This window comes from Agelaius phoeniceus, chromosome 5 (assembly GCF_051311805.1).
Source record: "Agelaius phoeniceus isolate bAgePho1 chromosome 5, bAgePho1.hap1, whole genome shotgun sequence".
NCBI lineage: Eukaryota > Metazoa > Chordata > Aves > Passeriformes > Icteridae > Agelaius > Agelaius phoeniceus.
Genome location: NC_135269.1, coordinates 38,067,709 through 38,091,374, shown reverse-complemented (window position 1 = coordinate 38,091,374; position 23,666 = coordinate 38,067,709). Strand labels below are relative to the sequence as shown.

Genomic DNA, 23,666 nt, shown 5'->3' with positions numbered 1-23,666 from the left:
CCCTGCAAACCAGTAAGTCTCAGAGTTCAGCAAGAATAGAGCCAAGAATATGTGCTAGTGATGACAAAAGAAACACAGAATGCTTGACAATTCTTAGTAGTATGGCACAACAGCAGAATTCATATTTTAAACTCCTTCCTAGGCAGTCATCACACTGAAATTAGGCAATAGAGAATAATCATGTACCTGTACATGATTATTTTTACAGAAAATAAACCTGAGTACATTAATTCAAAACCAAGTAGATATATGTCTGCTTCTGCTCACGATTCAGCAGGGAAAGAGATAAGACCAGACCTTAAATACCATAGGCATTTTTGCAACTTTTACTAAAAGAGCTTTTCCTGAAAATTGCAGTAACAAGTCTGGGTTTTTCTCCCCCCAATAGATGAACGTGATTTTGAGGACTTTTTTCTTGACTTTGAAGAAGATTTGAAATCTCATCATTCAGTGCAATGCTCACCTTCTCCAGGTATGAAACTGCCAGACAGATAGGAATTCAAGGACAGTGTTGGTAGATGTTTGACATGCAGAACAAACTGTGCATCAGATACTAGGACAGCCACATGATGTGCAGTAATTTGATGAGTGCAATACAAATATATAGCACTGTAATATACAGTTTTGCATTGAATTCTACAAAACTATTCAGCCACTATGAGTGTAGCAAGCTTTGCCCAGTCACCAAGCTCTGGGCCCCTTTTCACCAGAATTGATACCCAATCAAGAAAATGAGAAAGACTCTCCTACTAACATACAGATGATAAAGGCAGCAGAATCTTTGCTCTCTCAGTCTTTTGCAAAGCTGAAGTAATTCTTCCGAACGTCACAGAGTTATTTTACACATGAGCAACTTGAACAACACCCAGTTTAGGTCTATGTCTAGGAAATACCAATCACTACTGCATTGGTGTGCACAGTCCCTCACAAAGGACACCCAGCACACTGTTATTGTCTTCGTAGAATGTCATGGTCATAAGTTTTGATTGTTTGATTCAGCAAACACTGAGCCATATCACTAGCCATTCTTTCATTGTGAAACATGAACAAAAAAACCCCAAGTGACAACTTGTACTTCAGCATTCATTTTAAGCCATGATTCTTGTTTGCAACAGCAACTAATAGCAAAGTTTTTTAAGTTTTATAAAGAGGAATAGAAAAGGCAGGAAGTCAAAGAATAGAGTTGTTTGACTGTCACATATTCCCTAATGGACTCAAGATAAGTTCTGAGTTCATTAAAACATTTCTGTCTTCAAGGTAAGTTATCGCCAGACCTGAGAGAAATTTTAGCTTGGATTTTTCAAATACTATCTTAGAAAACCTTGCAATAGATGCAAGTAAATCCTTATGCTTACTTAATGCTTAATTGCAATAGATGCAATAGATCCTTATGCTTACTTAATGGCCACAGCTGTAGTTATAGGGAGGTCATTTCAGCTGCAGGGTTTATGTCTTCATGGAAAAGCACAGGCTACTGTGAGGGGCTTGCCTAGCTGGCTCATACCAAGGCATGTAATGTTTCTCTGGCTGCAGAGCATTCTTCAGCTTCAACTGCACAGCATATGCACCTCAGTATAGAGAGAGTACTTCAAGTGTTCAGCAAGCTTCAGTCATAATGACCTGACTTCAGACACAGGAGATCCAAAAAGGCAGCACTCCCAAATGCAAAGAGAGACACAATTTTCTTGGACAATTACACAATTTTCTTGGACTGTGTAATGACATGTTATGAGGTAGCCAAAGTGCATCTCCCCGTATCCATTACATCACCAGGACTCATCAGGAACCTGTTTTAATTTAGTTAGAGGTAACATTTTCAGCTTTTTTCACACACTGACAAATATCACAGCATTTCTTGAAACTGCAAGAGTTGACATTCACATTGCAGTAGTACTGCCAGGCACAAAAGCTACTGTGATGAATGACAAAGACTCATGTGCACCACTAATGCAATATGCATCACACATTTAGCAGCAAGTTATCAAGGTCTCAGATTTCTGCAGAGAAAGAGTAAATTTCCAGCTCCCTTTTTATACTAAAACTCACTCTTTGGCTGGGCTGAGAATCTGCAGGAAGCATGAGCTTTAGGGTTGTAGAAAGCACAAGTGTTTTTTTTGTTTACATGGGCTTCCCTTACCCTTTTTATTTTGGCATTTCAGGTCCCTTCAAACCATGTGACCATCTGTTTGGTAGCTGGCTGATCAGAATTGGAGTGTGGACCATAGTGGGTTTGACCTTTATTTGTAATGCACTGGTGTCTGCTACAGTTTTCAGGTCTCCATTGTATATGTCCTCCATAAAGCTCTTGATTGGTTTAATGGCCATTGTAAATGCCCTGATGGGCCTGGCCAGCGGGGTACTGGCTGGCGTGGATGCATCCACTTTTGGTAGCTTTGCTCAGTACGGAGCACAATGGGAAAGTGGAATTGGTTGCCAAATAACTGGCCTTCTCTCCATTTTTGCTTCAGAGGCTTCCATATTCCTCCTTACCCTAGCTGCACTCGAACGTGCCTTCTCTGCAAAGCATGCTACAAAGTTTGAAACAAAATCCTCCACTGCTAGCATAAAAATTGCCATTTCCTTTTGCTTCATGTTGGCACTAATCATTGCCGTGATACCCCTTCTCACTGGAAGTGATTATGGGGTTTCTCCGCTTTGTTTGCCACTCCCCTTTGGAGAGTCCACTGCTATGGGCTACATGGTAGCACTGGTATTGCTGAACTCCCTTTGCTTTCTGGTAATGACTGTTGCTTATACAAAGCTCTACTGCAGTTTAGAAAAGGGAGAGCTAGACAACATTTGGGATTGCTCTATGGTCAAACATATAGCCTTGCTACTTTTTACTAATTGCATTCTTTATTGCCCTGTGGCCTTCTTATCTTTTTCCTCCTTACTAAACCTCACTTTTATCAGCCCAGAAGTGATTAAGTCAATACTTCTAGTGATTGTCCCACTGCCAGCATGCCTAAACCCACTGCTTTATATACTTTTCAATCCACATTTTAAGGAGGATTTGGGAAGTCTGCGAAAGCAAACTTTGATATGGAGGAGATCAAAACATGCCAGTCTGATCTCTGTGAATTCAGAAGACATAGAAAAACAATCTTGTGACTCAACACAGGCATTGGTAACCTTCACAAGTGCCAGCATATCATATGATATGCCCACCAGCAGTTCCCTAATGCCACCCTCTTATCAAATGACAGAAGGCTGCAGTCTTTCGTCAGTCGCATTTGTTCCCTGTCGCTAGTTGCAGAAACAGTACAGAAAATACCTCTGTTTACAAAATTTTTAATCCCAAAAGTTAAGTGTGAATGTGTGCATACGAGTGTAGAGTGCCTCTAAATTATTATGACACACCTCAGAAAACAGACAATGACAAAACTTGAGGCAGGCTGAAAATCCAATACTTGAGCCTGCTCAGCCTGCTCCTGAAATGCTGGGATGAAGAGAAGAAATGAAAGCTGGTAAAGTTTGTGCAGTTATGTCAGCTGCTCTCTTTTAAAGTAGCACTACTCAGTTATCAAGGTCTGATATCTATCAAGGGCATCAGTTGCTCAAGAACAAAAATAGCATATTAAAGTTGTAATATTTTTTCAAAGCATCACCTGATGTTTTCAGGGTTGGGTTATTTTTTTCCTGTTTATTGCAATTTGGTTTTAATTACAGTTTTTCAGTGCCATGATTTTTTTTTCTAAGCATTTGTGTATGGCATTTGTTCAGCAAGGTATCTAAATGGAAGAGTAGTCCTGTTCAAGCCATAAACGTTTCTGCCGAATACCTTTAATGAAGTTCATGTTTGATAAAGCTGATTAAATGGTTTAACTGGCACTGGGTTTGGATTTTGGAAGTCATCTAACTTGACAAAACATTTTTGATTGTCAGCAAAAGCTAAAAAATTAACATGATGTGAAAGAAGTTAATCAAAATCCTGTCAAGCATTTAAAATGTAATTGTAAATGGCAAAACATTGTCACATGGGTATTTTTCTAATGAGGTTCTGAACAGTTTGGTCCTGAATTGCTTTCATGCCAGTAGAATTACTCCCAGAATTACTGAAGATAAAATTGACAGATGATTTGTTTAATCAGAGGGTGGAAATACTACAGAGGAAGTCATCAATATAAAAAATTGGCATGCTGAGAACTTTCAAAGGACACCAAAGGCACTCAGACAGAAACGTTAATTTAAGGTAATTTGTCTAGGAACAAAAACTGTAATCCTGCTCATGGCATGATCTCTGTCTCATGAAATAGTGATTCTAGAAAGCTGCTAGTTCTTAGTCACTAGTCAGTTGAAGGTTTAGAGGTCACCATGTCCTTTTGGATAAGGATAGCCAATATCCTTAGCCAAGGCAATATCAAGTAGGAGTGAAGAGGTTGTGTGATCTGTGTTCTAAGCACTGATGCAAGCACTCCTGGGATATTGCAAACACCTATTGCATTCACATGTTGTAAAGAACATTGTGAAATTGGAAGGATATGAATATCATAAATTTAAAAGAACTTAAGAAATAGGTGATTTTATCACAGTTTATAAGTAGCTACTTCTGGGATACAGAAGTTTGAAGGCAGAGGACTACTCATCTGAGAGGAGAATCTGGTATGCTTAACTGGAAATTGACATTAGGGGCATGCAGCATAGAAATAAAGGTGAAAATTGTTGATAGAGATGGTCGTTAGCTAGTGAAATTACTGTCAACAAAAATTTCTAAATTCATATTGGATGTATTGCCAAAAAAGATACTGGAGCAGCTGTTGAAATCCAGGGACTTCTGATGGCTTTAGTTTAGGAAAACGCTTGATTAGATTAACAGAATTCTCTGACTTTAAATCTGTTAATACTTTGCTGAATCAAGGCATGTATGTTTACACATCAGAAGCATCCTAGTTAGAAAGAAGAGACTTCAGTCCTTGCCAAGTCTACTGTTAAAATATCTCAGACAACAAAGCCACCTAGAATATAATTCTTTGACCTCATCCAAGCCATCAGGGGATATCCCAGTATTGTTTTCTCAGAGCTGGCAGCTTTTGCTTAAGTAAGCTGATCGTTTGAGACAGAAAAATACACAAATTTACCTATTTTTGTTGTTGTTAAAAAGAGCTCCCTGGGGAGTAACATTTAATAGCCCAGTATTCACTGCTCAGTTAATGGCCACTCAGCCTCCAGGTGAATGAGACCAATTTTTTAACATTAGGAAGGTTAGGCTAGGCCCAGCAATTAAGGTAATCTGTTACAGATGATCTCTGTTGTTCATCTGTTCCTGTACATAAAACTACCTGGGACTCCAAGAATGGATTTTCACAATGAAGAATTTGCTGCCAACAGTGCAAATGCCTTAATTTTCTTGTCCATTCACACTGGCATATTTTTAGTTTTGCAGTTACAGATGGCATCAGTTGACTTTGGCTGACATGTTCATCCTTCAGGAAAAAAAAAAATGAACCAATTCTGAAATTATGTATGATAAAGTCAGCTGGGTACTTATCTTAATCCTTTATCTCTTGTGGCTTTTGAAGCAGTGCAGCACACAGCTGCAGAAACTATGCCTGAAACCACTTTGGATTAAACAGAGGATCAGTCAACCATTGCACAATACCTATTACCATGTTTACTTAGCTTTAATTTAACTGGGGTCCATCTGTGCTGCTCTGCTTAATGTCAGTGAGGTTCCTTTCAGCTTGCTATATTTAAGAAGTTTGTAAAGAAATTTGAGAAGCAAAATAATGTTGTAATTCTGAAGGCTAGTTAAAAAAATCTTTTATCAGAACTTTTCTAGCTTGCAGAAGGTCCTAAAGGCTTTGTGACTTATTTTTATAAGCATGTTTGAAATATTTTGATCAGATATTTTTAACTTGAAATTGTTAAAATTCATTTAACAGATTTTTAAAGTAAAATGTGTAAATATAGAACTGTATTTATTATTACAGTGAAATGCAACTACAGTAAAGGACATGAGATTAAGCCCTGTACAGTTTCATATTGATATTTGCTATACTTTCTGCTCATATAGTTTACTAGATTCATTATCTGTAAATAATATAATGTAAATGTGTAGTGATTGTAAATAGGTGACATGCTTTCTTTTCTATCAGTGTTCTGAACATATGTAAGTTGTAATAAAATGTGACTACACAGTAAAGAGCATTTAATCACGACCTAACACCTCACAAAATGGTGTGCTTTCTCAATTAATTCTTTCCAATTTATTGTAATACTTACACTAACCTCCCTAGGTGTCTGAAATTCTTGACAAAATATAAATTACAGGTTGTGTGCCATGAAAAAAAAAAAGAAAAAGAAAAAAATAAGAATAGTGTAGGAAAAAAAAAAGAATAGTAGTGTTTCATTTCAACACAGACTAAATCTTTTACCAAAACTTCCCTCACAGACCCTTATGAGCAGATCCCACTCCCTGTGCATGGTGCTGTGCCTCGCTGGTGACTCTCACAATTGCCACAGGTGACCCCAGCACCTCCAGCCGTGTGACAAGGGTGTGCCTCAGGTCAGGCACAAGTTACCCACAGCCTGCAGACCCTACACAAGAGAGGTGCAGTTCAGCTGCCCTTCTAATCCTGCTGCTTCTTATAAGACAGCAAATTCTCCCACATCATTCCTTATTTTCTCTCCAACCCCTAATCTGGCAGGTGAAGCCAGTGAGGGGATAACCAAAGAGCTGGCAGGGCTCATCTGATATGTGACAGGGGACAGCAGCTCCATCAAAAACTCTCAGAAAGCAATTGTTTAGTCAGGAATTCATGTGGCAAGTAATGAACTATAAAGATTTTTTTAAAAGAAAGTAGAATTCTCCTTTATTTAAATGGATTTTAGACTAGCATGCAGGTTCTCAGGATGGATGAGGCTACTTTGGGGAAGGTCATTCCAGCCAGAAGGGCCTGTGCAGAAGAAGTATGTTTGTTGGGTGAGTTTTACAATAGTCTTATTTTGATAGGACAGGACCAACAGAGAATAGGACTAAGTCACTAATTATCTTTAGGAGCAAAAACCAGAAGTATAGCAAAGAGCATAGGGGAATGCATAACTCAGGGAGGACAGAGGCCTTCAGGAGACAGGATGCAAATGGGTGGAATTTTATTAGATATTAATGAATATTTATGAGATGTTAAGAAGCATGATGGAATTTTGTGAAGAATGGGGAGCTCAGAGTGGATACAAAAAGATGGAAGTGTTGTGATGGCTAAGGACATAGAAATGGTGAGAAAACAAGCAAGTAAAGATAATTTCACATGCAAGTGTGCACTAGACAGTGTAAACAATACAGGAACCATAAGGAAGAAGAATGAAATTGCATTATTTTAGGAGGAAGATAGTATAACTTGAATAATGAAGAGAAAGAGAATACCTACAAAGGAAGAATGAGCTGGTTGGTGAAAGCCTCAATGCAGAAGGGAAAAACAGGCACTGTGGTTATACATCTTGATATGTGGAAGAAAGACTTTTATTAACTATGTACCAAATAGTGAGCAGTAGTGCCTGAGGTCACAGCTTCAGTGTTCTGAGCAATGTGCTAGCACACCTGCACAGGGGACTTCTCCCTGGAAGCACTCATCCACAGACCTGTAGTGTTCTCTGCAGTAACAACTGAAGCAGAGTTTACTGCAGGCTTGTGCAATGGGTTATTTAGGGAGGCCAGACATAGCATGCCTCTACTCAGGCTCACTAGATACATCACTGAGTTCTATTTGGGAACTCAGTCCCCAGAAAAGTTGCAGATGTCCAAGAAGAAAGAGTCAGTCAGAGATACAGTGAAAGCCATAAAGAAGGTGGGATCACCTGTAAAATAATGGATGGGAAAAAGGCCAAGCCTTAGCAGACACCAGCAGAGAAGCACAGAGAATGACACCACATAAGCAGTGCTGTACCAGGTGGGCATGCAGCTTCAGTCTCTGCCCCCAAAAGAGGGGAGAATGTCCCTGACTAATCTGGTGATCATAATTGATCTCAAATGGAGACCAGCCACTTGTGCAGTCCTTGCTGTTGCTGCTGCTCCATATTTGCTTCATCCCTCTGTGACCTACATGTACTAGACAGTAGTAGTGACCCTATGTATACTAGACAGTGAGAAAGCTGCTACCATGTAAAGTACCAAACTATCTCCTATCCAAATCACCTGTAACAGGAATTTTGGCTTATTGGGGCACCACTGTTTTCCTCTGAAATGTAATAAAAATTGTGTAAAACTGTAATAAAAATATCATAATCAGACATTTCTCTGTCGTAGCTTAGGGTGCTATATGAAAGGTAAGCTGCTGAAAATTTCATTGATCAAACATTTAAGAAGGACTCAAATAATTTTAAATGTAGTAAAAGTAATGTTTTCCTTAGGAAGACACTGGAAGACAAGGTAGTGGAGACAGAAGAGAAAGAACATGGATACAAAAAGCTGACAATATAAAAACAGAAATAGGATCACAACAGCTGCAGCAAGTGTGTCAGAAAATTCTTTCCAGATCCATGAAGCAGAGTAATTGTGCAGATGCTCAGGTGCTGCAGAAGACAGCTCTCAAACTCCAGGAGAGCTGTACTGCTTCCACCAGCAAGGGAGGGACCAGGGTCTCCACCAGCCATAATTAACACCTCATGTTCTCTTTCATTACCATGTTCCAAACAAGGGATAAGTCTGTCCTTCTGCAACAATGTTATTGTGAAAAATAATGTGAAGCTAAGCCTAGAAAACTGATTGAACACTTTATATGTCTTTGCTTGAACAGAATCCCAGCTACATGTGATTAGAAATTTTAAAGGAAAATGCAAATTTACCCATGCTTATATACAAAGCAGAAGAGATCCCATGTGTTATACCTAACCCTGGCAAATATACTGGAAAGAAAAGGCAGTATCAACATTAGGAACATCTTGTTCATATAATGAGAATCACAGACTTGTGCTCCAGTGACTCTGGAGATAAAGGAAACATGATTATATTCTCTCCATAAAAAAATTTGTTGTGGCATTTTCAAAATTATCTAAAGATCCAATCTCAGTCATAAGAGAAAACAAACATTAAGAATATTCCTCTTGAGAGCTGGCCCATAGCCAGGATTTCTAAAAAACTTAGCCACAGACAAAGAGTCCACTTAAAATCCCTATTTAATTTTTTCACAGGTGGCAACTTGTCACCTTTACTTCCACTTGTCAAGTAAAAAATATGTTTACAAGAGGAAAACTGTTCATCTGTGAATCTAAATACTTCCACTAAGTTTTATGCATGCACATACCAGAGTCTTCTGCAGGCAGCCTTGAAGGTCTCAGGACTCCAAAACTAATTCTTGAAGGAAGTTTCAAACATCTCCTTCTGCATCTGGTGTCATTCTCTACATGCAATCACTGTTTAGACAGGTGTCTGCAGTTATTAATTCAGTTCCATACATAACAACAGCTTCTCAGGACTATCTATAGAGGTCACTGCAGTTATGCTCAGCATTTGCCATTCATGAACTAACCTATTCCTGGAGGAAGGAGCTCTCCCAGCCTTCTAAGAAAAAAGTAATAGGGGAGACTGTTCTACTCAAAACAGGTGTTTCATCTCTCATAGGAAGTACCACAGCCCTCTGGGAAGTCCTTCTAGGCCTCTTTACTGGCTGACTATGGAAATGAACTCCAGAGAGCTTTGTGTGGTGAGAGAATGAATTCTGGAATATGAAATCAGTGCTTCAGAGTGAGACACTGAAATGCTGGTGGTGAATGGCTCAAACAATTGGCCATTTGCAAAAGCAGCAGGGGCTTTGCTGACAAAGACATGCAAGGGAAGAGCCCAGGTGCAGAGGGGATGCACACCCTCCACCAGAGGCTACAAACAGGGGTTTGAGCCAGATAAGGGAAGAGAAGAAGCAGATCTTGGGAGATGGGATAGTGCTTTTTATCATCCCAGAATCTTACATTACGTAACTGGCTCAGGGGTAAAACTTACCTCTGAGGGAGACACTGGGACATTTACAGGTAGGTCTAAAGGTTCATCCCTTGTGATGGGGTATAATTGGTTCAACTGTGCTGATGTGAGAGGCAGGTGTCATATCTTAGAAGGTGTCATAAACCATCAAAGATCCCTGAAGTGCCACATGATCCACAGTGTTGCATCAGACAGTGTAAATCTGCCCTGTCAGAGGAGGTACCTGGGCATTCCCACTGAGCCTGAGCATATATTAACACACTGGACTTTGTGTTTCATGGGCTTCCCCCAGGCAGACCAAGGCTGCCACCATCACCTCGACCTGCAGAGATCTAAATTGCAAGAATCAAATCTCATCACTGCATCCAAGAATGGTGACTGTATACCTTTCTCCTTCCTTTTTCTTCCTCTCTACTTTCTCTTTTTCTCCCTTTCTTCTCCCAGCTTCTTCTCAAAATATATTGTAAGCCAGACTAAAAACTTGTAGTCAGTGCCTCAGTAAGTGCCTTGTTATGTCTGGGTAAGTTAAAGGTGGCTACACTTAAGTTTTCGAAGCTAAATTTTGTGAAATTCATTACTTTGTCTGGATCTGGTTTTAAAATGTGACAAGTACCTTAGTCTGCCTTAATGTTCTAAAGTTTTCAAGCAAATTCTTGTTATTCAACCTCCTGAGAATTTTGTTGCTTCTTCTGTGCACCATCCAGAGTGAATCCAACAACATTCCCCTAAACCCATGGAGTGGATTGCAGCATAACATTTTAATGCATGAAGTGGGAAAACAGTTTCCTGACATAACAGAATGCCTTACTGTGAATGCAAAGTATGAGGAAATTTGCTTTATTTGATATATATTCGTCCCAGTGTGCAGATAATCCTCCAAATTGTTCAAATTGTTGGAATTTCTCATGGGTTTTTTGTTAGAGGGGTTTTGCTGGAGTTTGTGGTTTTTCTGTGATTTTTGGTAGGTTTGGACAACAGGACATATTATGGAAAAGCCTGTACTCTCCTGGATACACAGTCCTGCTCAACTTGGCCACCCAGGAGACCTTCTCCATCCTGTTCTGGAGGACTTGGAGAGCTAAAGACACCAAGTCCTAAGATATTGAAGAATATGTCTCTAGGGGACAGTGACATTCTTGCTGAGCTGAAATAAGGCAATAAAGCACACAGGATGGAAGCTAGGAACAGTGACAGCAGGGTTTGGCATGAGTTCATTGCCACAAAGTCAAGGAGTCAATGTGCTCTGCCAGAGAAAAATACACTTTCACTTGGCAGGAGGTGAAGTCAGAGCAGACTGGAAACTCTGGAGGATCACCATGGGTCAGAAAGCTTGTGCAATTACCTTAGAAAAATAGAGACTTCATATCAGAAAAATATTCTTTTGGAGTTTTCTTCAGAGAAAGTGCCCCAGCTCTGCAGCCCAAGCTCTCCAGTAAGAGCTTTCTGTCTGTGCAGAGACTGGTGCCAAAATATCTGCCTCAGGAAATGCCACCTCTGGAACTGAAAGCAGCCTACGTGGCTTCCTGAAACAAAACAAGCTGCTTTGCAACTGAAAGTCATGAGCCCTCATTGCTCTGGGCTTAAAAGTACCACAAGCAAAGCATTTAACATAAGTTTGCCCATCTCTAGGAGAGCAAACATAGAGAGGTTGTATAGAGATTGAGTTTCTTTTATGGGAAAAAAACACAAGAAAAGAGCTTTGAAGATGCTGGAGCAAAAGCACTTAAGAAAATCTCATAATCATCAAATTTCCCATTCAAAAAAGCAGCAAAGAGAAACCGAAATGACAGTGGGCAGAATGTGTACGGCCCCGTGTGCTGGACACAGGGGAGGATTGTACTACACCTTTTATTGGTGTTACAGAAACAGTACAAAGCAAACAAAACAATAAATAATTGTGTTTTATTGGGTTCATCAAGTGTGAGGTTTGGTGAACTGATAGACTATTCAAAATTCAAATAGCTTTACACTTCTATTCACTCCACTTAAATAGGAATAGGTAATACCAGTTTGGACAGAAATTAAATACAGGTCAAAGTAAAATATCAGTATTTATAATTTTGTTTCTATCCCTGAATACTGCTTTTCTACCTACAAAAATTGATTGGCTTTCCCTTAAAAAAAATATCTCTCTTTCCCATTCTCTTGACACTATTCTTTGTATGAGACTGTGGGTGTATGTTGACTATAGGTGTATGTAGGACTTTCCAGGTCTTTAAGCAATTTCCCCCCAACCCCCAGAGGATTTAACAGTGAGAAATCCATTTCGTGAGCCATAGATGAACTCAGTATCAGTTCTCAGTATCAGTTTCTCTCTTCTTTTATTATTCTATGTGTTAGGAGAGCCCTTTGGAGCTTTGGTTTCAGACCAGAATCTGACTGCTCTAAGCACTGCAAAAACACAAAAAGCGAAAGCCTAGTTGAAAGCTCTCAGAGATATATCCTGAACACAAGTGAGCATAAAGAGAAAGAAGAAAATTGGGTAAAAGAAGCCCACAGACCTTTGCAGCATAGAATTCAGAAGCTTTCCAAGGGATTTCTTCACTTCAGTGGATTTCAGCAAGTGTTTATTCCCATACCAAATATTCTATTTGCACAGTGGAATTTCTCACATTTGTAGGCAGTGAATTACAGCATAGTCCTAAAAGCTGTTGCTTTATGGTAGAGTGAAGCACTTCTCTTCAAATCTGGGCCCTCATAAATAAAACATTAGGTCTGATTTTTATTATTTTTTTTAAATGACAAATAATAGAGCTATTGTCCACTAAGTACCATTCTTACACCAAGAGCCTTTCATAATGACAGCAGCACCTTAAAAGTGCTTTGATCTATGAAGGATCAAATATCTTTGTTTCCTATTAGCATAGCTCTCTTTCCCAATAGAGCACAGAGCATTTCTGATAATGGCACTCTTATTACAATAATTAGAAAAAGATTGTTCAGCTCTATTTCCCCCTTAGAGCTCCCTGGCAAATTTCTCCTTTTGTGTCATTCAGATTTGCTACCCCAAATACCTCTGTCATAAGGAAAAAATTTTAAAGTTTCACTTTTTATGGCTCAGAAGTTTAGGCTGCCAATGTGATGTTAACCAGCCATTAAAAGATTCAGAAGAAGGATCCAGACTAAAAAGTAAGCCATCACCTTCTAAAAATAATGTATTTTTAAAATGCGAGTGAGATTTTCAATAAATGTCATCGATCTTTTATTAAGGTAGCAGAAATGTGCCCTGGCTTTATTTGCAAGGGAGACATGAGAAAACACTCCAGGAAAAGCTTCCCCAAGGGATTTGAGGGTGTAATATGACCAGAAGCAGAATTCGCAGGACAGATGACAGACAGAGGAAGACACTTGCTAAGAGAGTATTCCCAGACATCCTACTGGAAGCTAGATTTCTCACTTTGTGTTGCTCTGCAATACTCAGCCTTTCGCCTCTTGCATCAGTAGCTCTGAGGTCGTGGGCAGTCAGGGTGGATGGAGAACATCAGTCTTTTTTTGCCAGGCACTTAGTGCCACCATGTGCCCAAGTGTGCCTCGCTGCCACTGGGAAACACTCCTCCACAGTTTCTGGTCAGAGAGTCCTCCCTTTTCTGAAAGGCTCAGAGGGACAGTGTTGCAGTGTGATGCCATGCCCTGTTTCACCTATCCCAACCCCCCAGGTGTGCCAACCTCTCCTTTTCCCTCCCCCTTTGCCCTCCTGCTGAGAGCTGTCTCTCAATCTTGACATTCCAGCAGGGTCGTGGTGTGGTTGGCAGAAGTTCAAAAGATGCCCCTCAGGTCCGGGCTCATTGGCCTGTCCAAGTGTCTGTATCCCTTGAGCCTTCCCCTCCTCACACCTGGTTGGTGCCTCACCTGTCCCTTCCCCTCCCCCTGTCCCCGGGCTTAAAAGGCGACGGGTCCATGCGGTCTGGATTCTGTTGGGAGCTGTTACAAGATTCAGAGGTCTGTCATCCTGGAATAAAACTCTGGATTAAAACTCTACGATAGAATGCTCTCCTTTCTCTCTTCACCGTCTCCTGAACCTTTTCCACCAGAGGTAAACTGAGTTTCTACTATGCCTGGATTTGTTCCGAGTGCCCAGCTGCAGCATCCAGCCGGCCAAAGGTATCTCTGAGGTGAAACACCACAGCTGCCGCCTTTGGTCCAGCAGCAAGGGCCAGACGAGGCCAGGCACATCCCACCCGAAAATATTTGGATTAATATTCTATAGGACAGTTTGAGAAAATTCCCTGTGCAAATTTGAGGAATTCTGGCAGAAGGCACTTTTCCAGCCTCTTCAGCCTTGGTGGTGGTGGAGATGGACAAAAGGCTGGCAATGGGAGCCCTTCAGCTTCAATGGTTTTCCAGTCTGAAACAGCATCCTTGATCAGCAAGGTGGTTGCAAGTCACAGCAAAATCTTTTGCATGCAGAAAGGAAACAATCAGAGAATAGATCCATTGATAAACTGATCAAAGGACTCCAGTGTTATAAGAGCAAAGGATCTCATCAGCAGCATGAGGAAAACTACATCAGGAAAGTCAAAGGCAAAAAAAACAGACCCCAGCCAAGCAGATCTGGGAAAGCAGTGGCTAAGAAACCATGTGCAAAGGACTCCCATATCCATACAGAAGAATGGTCAGGAAATCAAGAAAACTAAGTGTATTGACACTGTTATTCACATCTGTGTATTATTCGTGAAAGGCCTATATTCCTGTTTTCTTCAGCTATCTAAAAAGGTAAGCTTTAAATCCAGAGTATTTGGAAGGCTGAAGGTAGGACAGGGATGTCTTGAATCTATTGATGTCTTACAGTTCATGATTCCAAAATCCTACAGCAGGTGGGACATTAGAAAGTGTGCTGGAGAAGTCAAAGAGATGGTCAATACTGCAGCTGACTTTGCCCCCATGTGCACAACCTAAATACTTGCACCCCAACAAGTGTGCAGGTGGGCAAATCACAGTAAGGATGTAAGACCAGTCCTCAAAAGCAGAAATATCTTAGAAAGTACCTCCACATTTGACTCCTCAGTCAAGTTGGAATCTTATTGCCATCACCACCACCACCACAGTTTCTATAGGCTTTATGGAAAAATATTCATTTTATTAAGAAAGTATCCCTTCTTTCACCCTGTATAACTCTCTATATACTTGTTTTTAAACCCTACAGTCCTGGGAAGGTTGACAGGGGCACTCAAGACTTCCAGGGCCCCAGTTCCATCCAGCAAAAAGCCTGGAGCCTTCAGTCAGTGTGCTTGGTTCTGTGAGCTCCTCTGGCTCCAGAGTCCCAGTACACAACTTGCCACCTACCTCTAGACAGAGATAGTTGCTACTTCTGTACTGTGAATTAAACTGTCTGGGGATATTGTCTGCCCTCAAAGCATCACCCAGGTGTAGCGACACACACTCACTCCAATCCCTCTTCCCCCAAAAATAGAATGGTATTGTCCATAAACTGTTTCAGGAACAGTGTTTGATCCACATATTAATTCACCAAACAAAACTGGGACAGATGCTCTATGGGCCCAACCATGCCATGGAGCCTGCTAACAGCAGGCTGAACTATTAGCCTCAGCTTAAGTCTGTACCTTGCCCAGTCACGTTAATACAACCAATCTTTCTGGAGTTTCTGGCACAAATCCAGTGGTTCCCAGGGGTGGAGCCCAGGGTATTCTATCAGTGTGTCCAGCAGAACTGGATGCAGTATATCCAAGGAAACTAGGTGTATTTCTTTACTTTGCTTAGAGACTTTCCAGTCCACTCCATTGTCCAGTTTCCTGCAATCTAGGAAACACAAAACCCAGTGCTGGATGAGGCCCAGTAGCCAGCCTCATCAGTGGGTGCTTTGTGGCTGGATCAAGGCTTCTTGACTCTAGGTTTCTATGGATGATTGTGCAGCCATTTCTACATATTACAGCTTAGGAGTTCCACTACATCAAAAATCAGTGTTCAGTACACAGAGTGAGCAAATCCTGGCATTGTACCTGCATGTCCTGTGTCCCTCTAAGTGCTAGCTGAGAAGGCCAGGCTGAAACAGTTTTTATTGCTCCATTTCCACAAAAGCTTTTCATTACATAAAGCCTCTGGACTGCTTAGTAGAATTGGGCAGAAAAAGAGGCAGAAAGACACAAAAAAAATAATCAAGCCTAACCTTTGATCTCAGTTCATCTGATAAAGCCCTGGCACAAGGCCTTCAAAAATAACTCAATATAGAACTCTGGAAGGATTATGCTGAACAAGTGATAAAAGCACATGCTTTATTTTTATTGGCACTTTACAGACCCTGACCCTCTCATGTGCTGATTTCAGACAAAAAACACTTACTTTTTGCCTCCCAGATGAATTCCACTGGTCATTTTCCTACCATGTAATTATAAAGCCTCTTACATTATATATGGTGTGGCATCTTTCTCTCTCCACAGTAATCTCCAGACAACCCACCAGATTATGCTGAGGCTTTACAGCCAGAAAACATATGGAAGGAGCAGGAGTTCCTACTAACAGAGTCAAAACTACTCCACTGGGCTGGTGCACAAGCACCACATGCCAGTCCTCCTCAGCATTTCTCAGCTGAAGCAAACAGATGCACTCTAAAACCAAGTTCTTTGCAGTCTGAACAAGATTGTTACCCATAATTCAGTCTTTGGCTTTATCCAAGTCCCCTGCATTTGGCTTCTGACAACACAGCACTATAGTACTGGACTTGGTCTAGCTATGGACCATCTTCTGCATCCATCATCAAACCCTCTGCACACACTGCATGGCAGTCTTTACACATTGCCTCAGCTATCTTACAACTTTTGTGATAATACTGTTTTTAACCATGGAGTTTGTCCTCTGAGTAGAGAGATTCTTAGTTGATGCTCTCTCAATCAGTTTAGAAATGATGACATCATACTTGTAATTGCACAGTTTGGAACCACTGTCCTTTTGAAAGCACTCTTCAGTCTTTTTGGTCTATGTCAGGTGATGCAAAGAATGTACTGCCACTCTTTCCTGCTGTCCCAACAAGGGTTTTCAAAGTTTGACTTCTCTTGACTGTACAGAGTTTTGAACAGTGCAATTCATGGTGTTAATCTCCCTACTGAAATCTATCCAATCTATCCTGGCAGAGAAAGGTGCCTTAAGGTCTCTTCTAGAAGACAAAGGAAGATCACAGAATGTTTCAAAGTTCTGATTTTAGCTGGGGTAGAGTTAATTTTCTTCCTAGTAGCTGGTATGGTGGTGTGTTTTGGACGTAGTATGAGAATAATGTTGGTAACACTGGGGTTTTTTTGGTTGTTGCCATGTAATGCCTATATTAAGTCAAATACTTTTCAGCTTCTCATGGTCAGCCAGGACAGCTGACCCAAACTGGCCAAATGGATATTCCAGACCCTATGGTATCATGCTGAACAATAAAACTGGAACTGGTCAGGATAAGGGGATCCCTGCTCAAGGATGGGCTAGGCATCAATCAGTGGGTGATGAGTAACTGCACTGTATATCACTGGGAGTGTGGGTGGGAGGTTTTGGAGCAAGTGGGTTACTTTTGTTTTCTCCCTTTTCATTATAACTGTCATTGTAATTGTTAACATCTTATATTTTATTTTAATTATTAATATGTTCCTAAACTTCAACTGTTCTTGCACCAACCCATGCATTTTACCTTCTTCCTGACTCTCCTCCTCTTCACACCGGGGAGGGAGGGGGTGTGAGTGAGCAGTTGTGTGGTACTGAGCTGCTGGCCGGTGTTAAACCACAACAGTCCTTTTGTTTTTGGTGCCCAACATGGGGCAATGAAGGGTTGAGATAACAACAAATACGATTATATCATGTTAGAACAAACTGGTTATAAACATTCATTATTAAGTCACTGATCACAGTGTTGATTTACTTGCTCTCAGAGCTGTTGTGCTTGTTATCTGAGTTGCATCACGTTGTACTTTAATGCTGGTGTATGATAGGACAGAATTGCTGGTTATGAAACAAATCCGTTACTTGTACTCAGCACTGCTGTCATCTTTGTACTTTGTGAGCTGTCTACTGGAAACTATTCATAATGATATCTGTTACCTTTTCTCCTCAGAGAGCCAATCCATGGGAGAAACATCTCCACCTGTCTTCCTCTTCTCCTCCAGGCTATTTACTAAAGCTCTTGCAAGTGTCAAATATCCTTGGGATGTTCAAACCAGCACAGTTTTATTGTTATGTCTTCTGACTGTGCTCCAGGTCTTGTTGAACACCTACTTAAGAAAACCACCCAGAGATCTGCCCTGAGATTGGACAGCTCTGAGTGGATGGGTTCGTGGGATAGTGTGGGCAAGTGCCCAGGACAGTGGGTATTCCAGCACTTTGGAACTTCCCCCTGAACAAGTGCAGGATCCAGAAAAACTAGGAAAACACTTGGAAAAAGGATGCCACCAGCCTGGCAGTTCCAGAGAGACACAAATCACTGCAGCGTGCTGGGCCCTGGCCTATGAGCCCAGTTCAACACTGATTCAGGATCCTCAAGGGAAAAGAGGATCTCCCTGGATTTGATGGCAGTGACAGGCACTGCAGCTGCTCCAAGCCTGGCCCCAGGCCCTGCAGCTGACCCAGAGCACCAACCCTGCTGGTATCAGTCACCCCTTCTCACCAGGAGAAATGGACACAAGAGAGTTTGTTTAGCAAAGGAGAACAAAGCAGGGCCATCACAAGAGCAGGAGGAAGAAGTGGAACAAGAGGGAACCACTCAGTCCCTATCCCTGAGAGAGCTGTGGGATATGCAAAGAGATTTCAGCCATCACCCAGGTGAGCTGGTGATCACCTGGCTGCTGGGATGCTGGGGAAGAGGGCTAGGAGTTAAAATTAGAAGGATAGGGAAATTAGAATTCCTCTGCAATTAGAGGATAGGGAAAACAAGCAGCTGAGATCACCTTCTAAGCTCTGGAACACCTGCAATATATTGATGATGTCATCATGTGAGGCACCAAACAGCAGAATCTTTTAAGAAAGGAAGGAAAATACTAAAAGCTATTGTTAAACATTTCTTATCTCAACCCATGGATTTTACCTTCTTTCCCATTTTTCTCCCCAACCCAATAGAAAAGGGAGCAGTATTACCAAGTGGCTGTGTGGTACTTGGTTGCTGACTGGGGTTAAACCTCAACACAGAGGGCAAAGAAAGCCTCAGGAGGGAAAGGTAAGAGCTAATGTGATTACAGATAGGTGCTGAAAATATATGGGCTATTTCCACATCACATAAAATCACAACTAAAACTTCCTACTGGAAGCTAGTAGAAGCAGTTCTTTTGTCTTCCTACTCATGTTGTATTAACCCTGGTGAATACAAGAGAAAACATCACAAGAGAAAACGTCATCTTGTGCCGTCACATCATCAGGGTGATGTGATGGCACAAGAGTGCCATCACATCACCCTGATGGCACTGCCATTCTTAAAAGTTCCTCAACCACTTTTCCTCAGCCACATAGTTTTCTCAAACTGACCAGAAAACCTAACTCCAAAGGTCACAAATGGAAGCCAGATTGAGAGTCATGAAAATAAACAGAAATAGAAATCAATAAGGATTAATATCTCACAGAGGAGTTCCTCACAGATCACCTGTAACCATCACATGCTGTGGCAGCACTGAGAAATCACTTAAATCATTACCTTTTCCACAGATAGAGTTTTCCCCAGCTCACTCTGAAGAAAGTCACTTATATAACAGCATCACTGTATTTTCTGTTATTTTCTGCTAGATCAAGCCTTCCCGACTGCACTGAAAGGCTTCTTCCCATTTAATCTTTGTCAACATTTTACAGAGCCATCATACAGTCACTGCTGCCAGTACCCCAGGTGCAGCAGTGCAAACTTTATGGTGGCATTTTATGCTCCCATTAACAGAGAACAAACAGACACATTGGTAATTCATTGCTAACAGCTTTACAAGGTTTGAGTTTCAGTTACAGGCCCTACTCTGCTTTATTATCTGCTACTCTGGTAGGACAATAACAAATAGTTGCATGCAATAAAAAAGCAGCAGTTAACGTTTATATCCTCTTTTAAGCTAAATTTTGATCTTGGGCTCCTTGCAAACCTAAAGCTACCTTACAGATAAGGATAAGCTGACACTCCTGCTCTGTTCTGGAAAACAAACCTTTTCTGTTCTCACCTCCTTTTTGACTGCTCCTTAAAATGCTAGGATGTTTCCCAGTCTCAGGTGAAATGGCAGGTCACGTAAGGACACAGTCTAGACTCCCCAGGTAAGATGCAGCTCACTGCCCTGTAATTCTGAATGACATTTAATGGGATGTGAACTGAAATTACCTGTGAGGAGGATAGGGCTTAGTCAAGGTCTGACCAGCATAATGAGAGATTCAAGCTCCTGAGGGAAGTGGTGGAGTCACCATCCCTGGAAGTATTCAAAAAAATGAGTGGACCTGGCAGGGTGATACGGTTTAGTGGGCATGCTGGTATGAGGGCAAAGGTTGAACTTGATTTTGCAGATCTTTTCCAACCTTAACAATTCAATGTGAGCTCTCTGGAGCCTCACAGAAAAAAAACTCATCTCACAGAACATTTATAGCAAAATCCAAGAGAAAGGGAGCCAAGGAAAAACATCCTATCTTTCATGATCAACACAATCTTGACCTTGGGTATATTGTGAAAATGGATCCAAGCATCCAGTTGGACACAGCATACATGCAGAACAGCAGCACAGACCAGTGAATGTATGGGAGTCTGGGCTGTATTGGGCTCTTCAGGGAAGCTGCAGGATGTGGAGGTTTTCACAGGGACTTTTCACATGGCTGAAGATTATGTGAATTTCTAATGTTTGGAGGGATATTGCCACTTTGCAAAACTAGCTACCCCTTTGAGTTGTAGTTACTGAGCACAGCAGTAGCAGCACAGGTGCACAAGGAATATGCCTGAAGGATTTTGAAAGCAAGCCTGTCCTACACCTTCCCCTCTCAGAGATGAGGCAAGGTCTCACCTGCTGCACAAGATCAACACAACTCCCTTAGCTGTCTCCATTTAAACCATCCATTCTTCAATTTCTGACAATCATCTTAACAAAAACCTACATAAAATAAATTTTTAAAAACCCTAAAATATAACTTTCATCCAGAATAAAGCCAGGCATGAAGTCACTATCAGTAAGTGCAATCAGTGCACTGACTATACAAAACAAAAGGTGCAGTGGGAGAACACCTCAATAAAAACATTAAAGACACTATGAAGTCCATAGCTACTTCTTCAGCTCCTGTATAGAGTAAGGCAAGAAGTATTTACAAAGTTAGACAATGCAAAAGATCACACACTCAAAGCTCTGCCTCAGCCAGAAAGGTCAGAAAGGACCAACACCGCTGGCCTGGCCCTGGGCTTTCTGCCCTTGACTAAAGGAGCATGGAGATAACCAGGGTGGAAGGTGAGGTTGATAAGACAAAGGTGGTGAAAGCACACAGGTTAATGGACACCAGGAACGTGACAGCACCACAAAATCACTGCAGCGGAAGGGCTCTCTGGAAGTCACCTGCTCCAAAGCCCTACTCAAGCAGGGACATCTAGAGCCCATTGTTCAGAACCACATCCAGGCAGCTTTTTAATGTTTCCACTACCTCTCTGGCCACCTGCACCAGTGCTCAGTCACTTTCACAGTTAAAGTGTCTCCTGACATTTACCCAAAACCTCCCACATTTCAGTTTATGCCAAATGGTTCTAGCTCTGCCACTGGGCACCACTAAGAAGAGCTTAAGAGCTTGGCTCTTTACATCCTCCTTTTGTACATGTTGAGAAGCTCTTCCTGAGGTTTCTTCAGGCTGAAAAGTCCCACCTCTTGCAGCCTTTCCATATGGGTGGGATGTTCATCTGTGTGGCCACTCAGTAGCTCTCTTCAGTAACTCCATACCTCTTTTGAACCGGGAAGCCAGACTAGGATGCATGGCTGCAGGAATGACTTGGCCAGTGCAGATGAAAAGGATCACTCACCTGCCTGGGCTTGCTGGCCATGTTTTACCTAATGGAGTATGGAGGGGGTAATGGCCCTTGCCACAGCTGAATGTAAGGGCACCAGCTGTCCCGTGGGAACTAGCAAGCACTAAAATAACCAACACCAAATGAGTAGATTCAATGTAGACCTGCATGAAGATAAACAAAAGAAGCACTAATTTCCATTTATTCTTCCTAATAAATGCATCTAAATGTTTTGCTCATACTAATGTGCCTTTGCAAGAGCCAGGAAATGAAAAATACTGTAGTGGGAGTAGTTTGGTCCAGTGCTGTTAAAGATCTACACTCTTATTTCCACAGAGACTTAAACTAAATACCAAGTAATCAAACCACCTTTCATAAAGCAGCCGTTCTGAGCACAGAACAAGTAGCAGCATAACTTTTTATGGAACAAGTTACTGTGCTTTCCCCTTATTTTTCCTCTTAAGCAACTAGTGGTTTGCTTGATTAACTAGAACTATCCTTTATTCACAATTCTTCACCACCATTGCCTGTAATTGAAAGTTGCTTGTAGAACCAAAGTTCTTAGGAAAGATCACTAAATTGAAAGACTAGTATGTAGATTAAATTAATACCCTTGGTAAATAATTAATTAAGTTTTAGAAATGACCACTAGAAATCCCCTAGTTTCTGGAACAGAAAACCCTCTTAACTAGACTATCAGCCTGGAGACAATTCCATGCTAGTGCAGATCTGTGGAAGCACTAACTCTTTCCTGGAACTTCTACATTACCCAGCAGTGCATTTTTCTTCTTTCTTGGTAAAAAAAATGAATGTTGGTGCTGCTCTGAAGACCATACAGCATCTTCATACTCTTTCAATTCAGTTTCTAATCAGTCACTTTTATATATACATCAAGTAAGACTGGGATTGGGTCAAAGGCCACATGCATCAACCATGAGTACTTTAATCAGAACAATATGGATCAAGGCCAATGGAAATCAGAACATTGTGGGCTTTTGGTTTCCCCTTCCCTACCTCCAAGTATATTGAGAAGCCATTAAGGCAGAGTATACATGATTAATCCCTGATGAAAATGTGAAGTTTAATGTCTCCTTTATAAAGGTCTTCTGCTATAAAGTCACTATACAGCAAAGGAAGAAAGGGCTGTTACTTTGTGACCTAAGTGCAATATGAGACTAAGGTAAGGATCACACAGGGCAGCATTGCAAGTGCTCCAGCCCTTGACAGCTTTTCCATTTTTAACAGTGGAATAGGTAAAATGGTATCCCACTAAAAAAACACTGCTGCAGAAAAATATCAACTACTTATCTGGAAAATTTTAAAGACAATCTATGAAAAAATATTTGGCTAATCTATGTAAAATAGCATTCATCAAACTTAAGGGGGTTTTCAGTAGAATGATTGAATACTGCACTTGTGTGGAGTGTGCCACACTACATAAGTGTGAAAAAAATCAGGACACCACCCTACTTCAGTAAAGAACAGGTCTGAGTCAGTTTCTGAATACTGATTGTATAGTCTGCAAGAAAACTTGGCCATAAACTGAGTACTTGAAGTTTTATACTTAAGCATGAATTATAAAATTAAGTATGAGTTGTTTAAGAGGACTTAAGGTGCAGAAACACTCTCCATTCCCCTGGATGAAAACCAGTATTTCCCACTTTTTCCTCCTTTAAGAGAGCTGCTTCATGTTCAGCTTCAGATAAAGTAAGGGGTTTGAAAGCTACTGGAAATGATATGTCTAACTACTTTGCCCCATTCTCTACCATGAAGACCACTCATTTACTGGCATCTTAATGAAACACCTATGCAACAGGTACTACAGCCACCTTTTGGTATGACTTG

The 23,666-nt window shown here is 41.1% G+C and overlaps 1 protein-coding gene across 1 annotated transcript in view; it reads left to right on the top strand.

Annotated features, from left to right (window-relative positions):
• Nucleotides 1-6,175, top strand: part of LGR5 (leucine rich repeat containing G protein-coupled receptor 5) — a 100,962-nt gene extending 94,787 nt beyond the window's left edge. Inside the window, exons 17-18 of the mRNA XM_054630778.2 lie at nucleotides 389-472; nucleotides 2,160-6,175. Of these exons, the coding sequence (XP_054486753.1) occupies nucleotides 389-472; nucleotides 2,160-3,250 (1,175 nt within the window). The 3' untranslated portion in view covers nucleotides 3,251-6,175. The remainder of the gene's footprint in view (nucleotides 1-388; nucleotides 473-2,159) is intronic.
• The last annotated feature ends 17,491 nt before the right edge of the window (nucleotides 6,176-23,666 follow it).